We start from the raw sequence: 12,500 nt of genomic DNA, 5'->3' as shown, positions 1-12,500 counted from the left end.
TCAGAAGGCCAGTTTCACCGGTTTTATCATTTCTTGCATTCTGAAACATTAGAAATCAAAGTAAATTTTCTAAAGCTTACATTACGCTATAAAAGTTTTATATTCCCAAGACACTGTTGACAATTTGAGGATATAAGAGATCTAAGATGATTACCTTGGCAAACATGGTTACAGCCCATTCCATATTCAGGGCACTGGCCAGGAGGCCAGCTGTAGTCACTCCAAGCTCTCGTGCCAACACTCCATTCACCAGCTTTCCACCGTGACTGTCTGGGTCTGCACCAACTGCCAACAGTCTTTCTGCTTCTTTCTTGTTCCCTTCTAATACGGCCTTGAACAGATGGCCACCAAGCTTAGAGAGAAAAGAAAACTCTTAGAAAAGAAAATACTCCAAATGAAAACGCATATTGTACAATTAACTACATTCTACAACTCTACAGTTAACATTTTCATGCTAGACTATCGGGTGAAAGCTTGTGTGATTGAAATGCTACTATAGTATCTTTCAATCATAACTACTTACCAGGGTTTTTACTGTGTTGTGGCAATTATCCCGTTTGTCGGCATCGAAGTCAGAGTCACTCATTAAAAGTTTCAGCACTTGCGTGTGACCCTTTTCAGCGGCCACGTGAGCTGGAGTCTGTCCCTCCTCGTTGGTAATATTGGGACTGATCAATTTCAGCAGAAACATCACCACATCCGCTTGGTTGTGAGACGCTGCAGTGTGAAGGAGTGTGCATCTGCTCTTGTTTTTCCTCACAGCTGCTCCTGTATCTTGTATTAATTCCTGCACTTTTACCACATCTCCATCTTCCACTGCTTTGAAGAGCTGACCCTATTGACCAATAATAATTTGTTGAACTTTCGAAAACATTTGGAAAAGTACTAAAGCACAATGAAAGCCAAAATATCAAATATGTGATATAGAAACAATTAGCTATGCCTACTAATGCTTACGTTACCTTTAACTTGAAGACATGAAGTGGTGTGTGATTAGCGATGCGTTTAGCCAATCTGTTTGTTAAACTTCGAGTATAAATGCAGTGTTTGAATGGAGTCTTCGTCTTCTTCACCTTCATAACATTAACCTGGGAGAACTTGGACTTTCGTGGAGACTTTGGTTTCCCAACAAGTGACTTTTGGGGCATGGGCATTTGGCTTATTTTCGAACGCAGTTTAGGATCTGCAGGACAATTTCTTTTCCCACAAATCGAACACCTGTCGCCTTCAGATCTTTCTTCAGCAATAGCAACTGACACCTGCTGTTGATCTGGCACAGATGAACTCTGAGACATTTTCTCAGCTTCTGCAGTTGTTACATCTGTGGATTTCTCACTGGTAGTGGTTATTTTCGAACGCAGTTTAGGATCTGAAGGACAATTTCTTTTTCCACAAATTGAACACCTGTCGCCTTCAGAACTTTTTTCTTTATCAACAGCGATTGACACCTGCTGTTGATCTGGCACAGATGATGAACTCTGAGACATTTTCCCAGATTCCACACTTGGAACATCCATGGATTCCTCACTGGTCATGTTGGCATCAGATTTCTCTACCTCTTCCTCTGCTACTTGGCCTTCTGACTTATCTTCATTAGGCGAGACCCCGCATTCTACATTTGTTTCTGTCATAGTTCCTTCTGATGGAGCCTCAGGTGGCATGTCTTGTGTAATTGGTGACATAACCGGTGAAATAAGAGACATTTCCTTTCCTTGCTCTCCTGTACCAATTTCCTCTGCTGAAACCCTAGCTCTCTTTTCGAATGAATCCTCAGATTCTCCCTCACCAGATAGGTTCCTCGACCTCTTCAGAGAGAATTCTTTAGACGGGACTTGACTTGATAGAACCTCCACTTCTTTGGCGGAAATGTCTCTATTTGTGCTGCAGAATCTTTCCATCGGTAGTTCAGGCGCCGTTTTATTTGACGTTTCCTTTGAGGAAATATCTGAAGGCACATTGCTTGATATTTTCTCTATCTGGTCATTAAACATATTTCCTGATACTGAAGTCTTCATGCCACTGCATCGCCTTATTAATTTGAATAACGAATCCGGCGTCGAATTTTCTTTCGATTCAGAAGAGAAATAATCGCTTTTGGCTAAATCTTTATCTGATTTTGCTTTGGGAAGCAAAATCAATGAATTCTCAGACATTTCCCGCAGTAGAGACTGACAGAACAATGAGTTGGTTCGAACAACTTGAGATCGAAGAGCAGTCTCTTCCTCCAGGGGAAGGTAATCCTCCGGAATGTAAGGTGGAGTTTTGTCAGCCATGTTCTCGGGGAAAAGTTTGTTCAGAAGGATTGGCTGTGAGGGCGACAGCAACCGTGCTCTGGAGATCTTCAAGTTTCTCCTAAATGTTCTAGTAATTCTTCACAGTGTATTCTGCAAAACAGAAAACACATGTTAGTTTCATCTACACCTATTTTCTAATTACTAAACAGAGGTTAGGGCATAAATCAGTGGGACTAATTGGACTTCTGTCAAATGTTTGTTCCTACTAATTGAGAGATGTTATTTTTATTAATGTTTCATACAAAAATTAGAATCTTACTGACACCAGTTTTAATTACACTAAGAGATATCCGGTAGAGTCTGAAATGGGATTTTCAGGAACGACCGTATAAAGTCTACGGTATATCACACAATTTCGTTTATTTCAAGGTCTCTAAAATATGTTATTCTTACCTTAATATTAATCCAGCAATTGTTATCTAAGTTCAAACACCAGTGAATTTGCACAATAAATTTCAATATCTTCTTTCCTTAAATGCACAAGTATGCTTCAAGATGGTGGAGTGACACTTTCAAATGTTGTACTGTTTGCACGTTGCTCACCGAGCGAGCACTGACTGCAAGGTCGGAGTGTCCGCTATTTATAGGGCTCCGACGCGAGACAAGTTGGAACGCGATATCCCAGCTGCGCGCGCAATACCCTCAAACTTGTGCTGATATTTGTTTTCCTTTTTGGATTTCAACCTTGCCTAAAAATGGAATAAAGTATACATACACGCATATGCACAATTATAAACAGATAAACAGGTACAAGCACTGTATATATTGAAAGATAAGATATACGGACAGGTGTATGTGTATGCATCTGTGTTGAATGTAAACATATCTTTATCCTGAATACTCGTGTGTCCGAGCGTGCGTGCGTGCGTGCGTTTGTGTTTATGTGTTTGTGTTGTACAATTTTATTACGCTTTCGTTATTTGAGTTAATATTTTAAGGTAATGAATAAACGCAATAATCAGATATCTAGACTTTTCGGCAAGAAAGTTAATCCTGATATTTAAATGTGTATTAATTATATCATGAATATCCACAAACCTTCATTCACAATAAAATTATGAATAGGAGGATAGGTAGAAATTTGGATAACAGATAAGACAAACATCTAGATATGCGTATTCGTACTTGAGTATGTATGACTATATGCGTATCCCTATGTGTTATGTTGATGCATTTGTGACTGGTGTTGGATGTGTACATATGTATGGGTGTATGTGTGTTTCCCTGTTTTTGATGTATGTGTGTATTGTGTGATTTGTACTATAATTACAGATATTCCTATGCAGTTTCTCACATTGCTTTTCAATGTGCTAGCGACACTTGGAAACTCTCACGGGTTGAAACCTGTGATGGTACGTCACGACTACGTCACGGAGGAAGGAAATCCATTGATATATTTCTTGTTTTTGTTTATCTATTTCACACTTTTCCCATCATTTCTTTGCTCTTATCTCTTTCTCTCTCTGCCCCTCCATTTTTTATTATTATTATTATTCTCCGTCGTTTTCCTTCCTTAGTTCCATTTTTATCTTTCTTATTCTTTCTTGTTTTCCATTTCTCTTTCTCTGCCCCCCTCCTCTTTCTCTGTTCGCCATCCTACCATTCTTCTCTGTTTTCTTGTATATCTTTTTCTTTCCTGTACGTTACTTTTTCATTTGTCCCATTCCTCTTTTATTTCTTGGCTTCCTTTCTTTCTCTCTCATTCTCTCTATGTCTTTCACTTAAATGCTATTTCCCATCTTACTTAGCGGATTCTCTGCAGAGTGCGCTCGAGAAGAAGAAAATCGAAATGTGATTGACTTCTGAGGAAATTGAGACTATATATAAAACATATGTATAGATACATCAATATACATACAGATAAATGAGTGTTTTTAGATAGATGAATATATATATATAAATCCCTTAATATCAGTGACATTTTAGGGACAGTTAATGACTCCATTTCTGTTCATTCATTACTATTTCTGACATACAATTATGAACAGTAAAGAAAATGAAGAGAAACTCAAAGATTAATTTAGTGCTGTAATCACATCAACCATTATTAATAGTTAACATTGCGGGTAATACACAACCAATCACCAATTTACACACGGAACTCACTCCACATGACCAGTTGCATGTTATCACTATGAAACTAGTGTTCGGCAGATCAGCTGATCAGCGCATACCGTCTATGTGCAAGCAGGGATCGATAGCTAAAGCAAAGTCAGGTCGATGATCAGCTATTCTATTGATTCCCACTTTTATCTCAATATAAAATATGCACAGTTAAGTGTGCGAGTGTGAAATCGCACACCTGACGACTGTTCATGAAATTCATCACTTGCCATTCCCTTCCGTGACGTCATATCGCCGTAGCACAAGTCCCAACCCGAGAGAGTTACCAAGTGTCGTCTGGGCACCGGGATGTTTTTACTTATGTGCGTGTCTATCTGTTATGTATATATATTTATATGCATATATGTGTGTGTGTATATATATATATATATATATATATATATATATAAAAATATATATACATATATACATATGTATTTATATGTATGTATGTATTTATAAATAAATATATGTTTATATATATATATATGTTTATATATAATATATATATATTTATTTATTTATATATATATATATGTTAATATATATATATATATATATATATATATATATATATGTTTATATATATGTATATATGTATGTATGTGTAGATAGATAGGCAGACAGACAGACAGCTACATATGTATATACATATATGTAGTATGTATGTATATATGTGTGCTGATTATATATATATACATAAATATGTGTGTGTGATCATATATGTGTATGAGTATATATATATTCATATATATACATATGCATATTTATAAATAAGTATATATTCACATATATATGTACATATATTCATAAATACATATACATTTGTGTGTATGTTTATATATGTATATATGTGTACATAAATATCTATCATATGTGTACATATGTATACATATATATCACATGTGTACATATATGATATATATATATCTATATATATATATATATATATATATATATATATATCATATGTGTACATATATATATCGTATGTGTACATATATATATCATATGTGTACATATATATATGTGTACATATATATACATATTTATCAACAAATATGTATATATGTGTACATATATATATACATATTTATCAACATATATGTATATATATGTGTACATATATATACATATTTATCAACATATATGTATATATATGTGTACATATATATACATATTTATCAACATATATATATATATGCATACTAATACGCATTTAAGTATGTATATCTTTATGTATGTACTGTATGTATCATTCTATCTATGAATATATTCACGCACTGTATATACTAATACATACATAAATCTCTCTCACTCTTTCTGTATATATATATATACATATACATATGATGTATGCATATATGTGTGTATATATACATGTATTTATGAATATGTAAGTATATACATATATACATGCATAAGTATATATAACCCTTTTGTGTAGCATCCCGAAATCCCAACCACTGTAATGTTTGGTATTATGTCATGTTCATTGATGATGATATATATGCATATATACATTTTTGTATATACTTATTTTCTATAGATATTGATAGAGATTTTAAAAACAGGATATGAAAATGCTTAATACAAAAGAAATATATATTTACACTAAAAGCTTTTAATGTACAACATTTGAATGACTAGATATATTTTGTACATTATTTACATAAACTTGATGAATAAATAATGTGTCTATATTAGTATATAGTAATCTTCCTCTACAAAAACATATAATATAAAATAATTTATAAATATTTCGAGAACCAATAAAATATGTAAAAGAATATAAACATTTTACCTGAAATATTTCATTGATAATTATTCATCGAAATTATAACACAATGTGACTTTTCTGTTTGTCCCAATACCCGAAGTTTGTCCAGTGCAATTTCTTTATATAATAGATAATTAAAAATCTAATGCCTCAAGTAATTGCTGTTGAAGATCTCTTGAATTCATGGTGTGTGAATCAGATGAAACTCCCTTCAAAGAGGGTCTCATTCAATTTACATAGGATTAAAGAAGAATTTCTTGGTGAAGCCAAAGTACCTCAATTCAGGTGAGAAACTAGGAGAGCTCTTGTTGTATTCTTTCAGGAATTCTCTGTAAAAATCACAAAGTTCATGCTCAGCACCATGTTCTGCCAAAGTGCGACACAAGGACCAGCTGAAGGAGGTTCCTTTCCCATTCGGGACGCAGTTCACACCAATGCTGTTCGAATATACACAAGCCATGTCGTTCAGGGGATCTGTCAACCTCATCACTTTTGGACTTTCACTGCTTGAAGTCTCGATAACTTCATTCATGTTAAACAAGTTAAAAATGAAAAGTTTGGGTTTGTTTTTGAGCTGAGGACATTCGGAATCTTTGAACGCATTCAACATATAGTCGATGTCTACACATTTCATGTCAGACGTAAGAACACTCCTGCCATTTACACTATATCCACAAATGACAAATATAGCACATCCGACGTCTGTTAGCTCATCACCATCCCTAATGTTTTTCAAGACCTCCTTAGTCTGCTGAGCCGTGAGTGACGAGTGTGTTTTACACATGTATCCCATCTTATCAAATACATCTGACATTATGCAAGCATCGTAGTCGAGTTGCTGAAGGTTCAGGTCGGATCTGTCCTTGAAACAACTGAAGTTAAAGATGCGAACAAAGCCTCGTGCCTCCTTGTCCATCTTGTACACATCAGCACCTTGAATTGCCGTTGCATGTCTCACACGAAATTGTCGTGAGGGAACCTGAAATTTAAAGATGCCTGTCATTAGTGGAATGTAAAGTAATGAGGGAATAAATAAGATTAGTTATAGAGTGATTGGTAAAAGAGAAAGCAAGTATATAATACAATTCATATAAAAATACGTCACTCACTTTAAGCTGCACGGAGTTTGAGACATCTGATGTCAGAAAGCCAGTTTCACCAGTTTTATCATTTCTTGCATTCTGAAACATTTGGAATCAATGTTAATTTTCTAAAGCTTACATTACGCTATACAAGTTTTATATTCCCAAGACACTGTTGACAATTTGAGGATATAAGAGATCTAAGATGATTACCTTGGCAAACATGGTTACAGCCCATTCCATATTCAGGGCACTGGCAAGGAGGCCAGCTGTAGTCACTCCAAGCTCTCGTGCCAACACTCCATTCACCAGCTTTCCACCGTGACTGTCTGGGTCTGCACCAACTGCCAACAGTCTTTCTGCTTCTTTCTTGTTCCCTTCTAATACGGCCTTGAACAGATGGCCACCAAGCTTAGAGAGAAAAGAAAACTCTTAGAAAAGAAAATACTCCAAATGAAAACGCATATTGCACAATGAACTACATTCTACAACTCTACAGTTAACATTTTCATGCTAGACTATCGGGTGAAAGCTTGTGTGATTGAAATGCTACTGTACTATCTTTCAATCATAACTACTTACCAGGGTTTTTACTGTGTTGTGGCAATTATCCCTCTTGTCGGCATCGAAGTCAGAGTCACTCATTAAAAGTTTCAGCACTTGTGTGTGACCCTTTTCAGCGGCCACGTGAGCTGGAGTCTGTCCCTCCTCGTTGGTAATATTGGGACTGATCAATTTCAGCAGAAACATCACCACATCCGCTTGGTTGTGAGACGCTGCAGTGTGAAGGAGTGTGCATCTGCTCTTGTTTTTCCTCACAGCTGCTCCTGTATCTTGTATTAATTCCTGCACTTTTACCACATCTCCATCTTCCACTGCTTTGAAGAGCTGACCCTATTGACCAATAATAATTTGTTGAACTTTCGAAAACATTTGGAAAAGTACTAAAGCACAATGAAAGCCAAAATATCAAATATGTGATATAGAAACAATTAGCTATGCCTACTAATGCTTACGTTACCTTTAACTTGAAGACATGAAGTGGTGTGTGATTAGCGATGCGTTTAGCCAATCTGTTTGTTAAACTTCGAGTATTAATGCAGTGTTTGAATGGAGTCTTCGTCTTCTTCACCTTCATAACATTAACCTGGGAGAACTTGGACTTTCGTGGAGACTTTGATTTCCCAACAAGTGACTTTTGGGGCATGGGCATTTGGCTTATTTTCGAACGCAGTTTAGGATCTGCAGGACAATTTCTTTTCCCACAAATCGAACACCTGTCGCCTTCAGAAGTTTTTTCTTCAGCAATAGCAACTGACACCTGCTGTTGATCTGGCACAGATGAACTCTGAGACATTTTCTCAGCTTCTGCAGTTGTTACATCTGTGGATTTCTCACTGGCAATGGTTATTTTCGAACGCAGTTTAGGATCTGAAGGACAATTTCTTTTTCCACAAATTGAACACCTGTCGCCTTCAGAACTTTTTTCTTTATCAACAGCGATTGACACCTGCTGTTGATCTGGCACAGATGATGACCTCTGAGACATTTTCCCAGATTCCACACTTGGAACATCCATGGATTCCTCACTGGTCATGTTGGCATCAGATTTCTCTTCCTCTTCCTCTGCTACTTGGCCTTCTGACTTATCTTCATTAGGCGAGACCCCGCATTCTACATTTGTTTCTGTCATAGTTCCTTCTGATGGAGCCTCAGGTGGCATGTCTTGTGTAATTGGTGACATAACCGGTGAAATAAGAAACATTTCCTTTTCTTGCCCTCCTGTACCAATTTCCTCTGCTGAAACCCTAGCTCTCTTTTCGAATGAATCCTCAGATTCTCCCTCACCAGATAGGTTCCTCGACCTCTTCAGAGAGAATTCTTTAGACGGGACTTGACTTGATAGAACCTCCACTTCTTTGGCGGAAATGTCTCTATTTGTGCTGCAGAATCTTTCCATCGGTAGTTCAGGCGCCGTTTTATTTGACGTTTCCTTTGAGGAAATATCTGAAGGCACATTGCTTGATATTTTCTCTATCTGGTCATTAAACATATTTCCTGATACTGAAGTCTTCATGCCACTGCATCGCCTTATTAATTTGAATAACGAATCCGGCGTCACGTTCGAATTTTCTTTCGATTCAGAAGAGAAATAATCACTCTTGGCTAGATCTTTATCTGATTTCTGTGCTTTGGGAAGCAAAATCAATGAATTCTCAGACATTTCCCGCAGTAGAGACTGACAGAACAATGAGTTGGTTCGAACAACTTGAGATCGAAGAGCAGTCTCTTCCTCCAGGGGAAGGTAATCCTCCGGAATGTAAGGTGGAGTTTTGTCAGCCATGTTCTCGAGGAAAAGTTTGTTCAGAAGGTTTGGCTGTGAGGGCGACAGCAACCGTGCTCTGGAGATCTTCAAGTTTCTCCTAAATGTTCTAGTAATTCTTCACAGTGTATTCTGCAAAACAGAAAACACATGTTAGTTTCATCTACACCTATTTTCTAATTACTAAACAGAGGTTAGGGCATAAATCAGTGGGACTAACTGGACTTCTGTCAAATGTTTGTTCCTGCTAATTACGAGATGTAATTTTTATTAATGTTTCATACAAAAATTAGAATCTTACTGACACCAGTTTTAATTACACTAAGAGATATCCGGTAGAGTCTGAAATGGGATTTTCAGGAACGACCGTATGAAGTCTACGGTATATCATACAATTTTGTTTATTTCAAGGTCTCTAAAATGTTATTCTTACCTTAATATTAATCCAGCAATTGTTATCTAAGTTCAAACACCAGTGAATTTGCACAACGAATTTCAATATCTTCTTTCCTTAAATGCACAAGTATGCTTCAAGATGGGAGAGTGACACTTTCTAATGTTGCACTGTTTTCACGTTGCTCACCGAGCGAGCACTGACTGCAACGTCGGTGTGTCCGCTATTTATAGGGCTCCGACGCGAGACAAGTTGGAACGCGATATCCCAGCTGCGCGCGCAATACGCTCGAACTTGTGCTGATATTTGTTTTCCTTTTTGGATTTCAACCTTGCCTAAAAATGGAATAAAGTATACATACATGCATATACACAAATATAAACAGATAAACAGGTACAAGCACTGTATAGATAGAAAGATAAGATATACGGACAGGTGTATGTGTATGCATCTGTGTTGAATGTAAACATATCTTTATCCTGAATACTCGTGTGTCCGAGCGTGCGTGCGTGCGTGCGTTTGTGTTTATGTGTTTGTGTTGTACAATTTTATTACGCTTTCGTTATTTGAGTTAATATTTTAAGGTAATGAATAAACGCAATAATCAGATATCTAGACTTTTCGGCAAGAAAGTTAATCCTGATATTTAAATGTGTATTAATTATATCATGAATATCCACAAACCTTCATTCCCAATAAAATTATGAATAGGAGGATAGGTAGAAATTTGGATAACAGATAAGACAAACATCTAGATATGCATATTCGTACTTAAATATGTATGACTATATGCGTATCCCTATGTGTTATGTTGATGCATTTGTGACTGGTGTTGGATGTGTACATATGTATGGGTGTATGTGTGTTTCCATGTTTTTGATGTATGTGTGTATTGTGTAATTTATGCTATAATCAAAGATATTCCTATGCAGTTTCTCCCATTGCTTTTCAATGTGCTAGCGACACTTGGAAACTCTCACGGGTTGAAACCTGTGATGGTACGTCACGACTACGTCACGGAGGAAGGAAATCCATTGATATATTTCTTGTTTTTGTTTATCTATTTCACACTTTTCCCATCATTTCTTTGCTCTTATCTCTTTCTCTCTCTCTGCTCGCTCCAATCTTTTTATTTATTTATTTTTATTATTATCCGTCGTTTTCTTTCCTTAGTTCCATTCGTATCTTTCTTATTCTTTCTTGTTTTCCATTTCTTTTTCTCTGCCTTTCTGCCTCTCTGTTCGCCATCCTACCATTCTTCTCTATTCACTTGTATATCTTTTTCTTTCCTGTACGTTAATTTTTCATTTGTCCCATTCCTCTTTTGTTTCTTTGCTCCCTTTCTTTCTCTCTCATTCTCTCTATGTCTTCCCCTTAAATGTTATTTTACTATGTTACTTAGTAATGCGCTCGAGAAGAAGAAAATCGAAATGTCATTGACTTCTGAGGAAATTGAGACTATATGTAAAACGTATGTATAGATACATCAATATACATACAGATAAATGCGTGTGTTTTTATATAGATAAATAGATATATATACATTCCATAATATCAGTGACATTTTAGGGACAGTTAATGACTCCGTTTCTGTTCATTGATTACTATTTCTGACATATAATTATGAACAGTAGATAATAAAGAGAAACTCAGAGATCAATTTAGAACTGTAATCACATCAACCATGATTAGCAGTTAACATTGCGGGTAATACACAACTAATCACCAATTTACCCTCGGAAATCACTCCACATCAGTTGCATGTTATCACTGTGAGTCTAGTGTTCGGCAGGTCAGCTGATCAGCGTATACCGTCTATGTGCAAGCAGGGATCGATAACTAAAGCAAAGTCAGGTCGATGATCAGCTATTCTATTGATTCCCACTTTTATCTCAGTATAAAATATGTACAGTGAAGTGTGCGAGTGTGAAATCGCACACCTGACGACTGTTCATGAAATTCATCACTTGCCATTCCCTTCCGTGACGTCATATCGCCGTAGCACAACAAGTCCCAACCCGAGAGAGTTACCAAGTGTCGTCTGGGTACCGGGATGTTTTTACTTATGTGCGTATCTATCTGTTATGTATATATATGTATATGCATATATGTATGTGTGTGTGTGTATATATATATAAATATATATACATATATACATATGTATTTATATGTATGTATGTATTCATAATTTATATATGTTTATATATATGTTTATATATAATATATATATGTTAATATATTTATGTTTATATATATATGTTTATATATATGTATATATGTATGTATGTGTAGATAGATAGGCAGACAGACAGACAGCTACATATGTATACACATATATGTAGTATGTATGTATATATGTGTACAGATTATATATATATATATATACATATATATACACATGCATATATATACATAAATATATGTGTGTGTGACCATATATGTGTATGTGTGTATATATATTCATATATATATACATAATCATATTTATAGATAAGTATATATACACATATACATGTACATATAT

At 35.8% G+C, this 12,500-nt stretch overlaps 2 protein-coding genes across 2 annotated transcripts in view; both read right to left on the bottom strand.

Moving 5' to 3' along the window:
* The window catches only part of LOC113807440 (uncharacterized), a 4,131-nt gene extending 1,282 nt beyond the window's left edge, over positions 1-2,849 (bottom strand). The window contains exons 1-5 of the mRNA XM_070142508.1: positions 2,688-2,849; positions 963-2,384; positions 524-835; positions 155-352; positions 1-40 (exon numbers count right to left, since the gene is read on the bottom strand). The exon at positions 1-40 is cut by the window's left edge and continues 32 nt beyond it. Of these exons, the coding sequence (XP_069998609.1) occupies positions 1-40; positions 155-352; positions 524-835; positions 963-2,273 (1,861 nt within the window). The 5' untranslated portion in view covers positions 2,274-2,384; positions 2,688-2,849. The remainder of the gene's footprint in view (positions 41-154; positions 353-523; positions 836-962; positions 2,385-2,687) is intronic.
* A 3,139-nt stretch (positions 2,850-5,988) lies between these two features.
* The window catches only part of LOC113807441 (uncharacterized), a gene marked incomplete in the record, with an annotated part of 18,496 nt that continues 11,984 nt past the window's right edge, over positions 5,989-12,500 (bottom strand). The window contains 1 exon segment of the mRNA XM_070142507.1: positions 5,989-6,427. Within this exon segment, the coding sequence (XP_069998608.1) occupies positions 6,410-6,427 (18 nt within the window).

Source organism: Penaeus vannamei, chromosome 29 (genome assembly GCF_042767895.1).
Source record: "Penaeus vannamei isolate JL-2024 chromosome 29, ASM4276789v1, whole genome shotgun sequence".
Taxonomy (NCBI): domain Eukaryota; kingdom Metazoa; phylum Arthropoda; class Malacostraca; order Decapoda; family Penaeidae; genus Penaeus; species Penaeus vannamei.
This window is presented reverse-complemented; position numbering and strand designations above follow the sequence as displayed.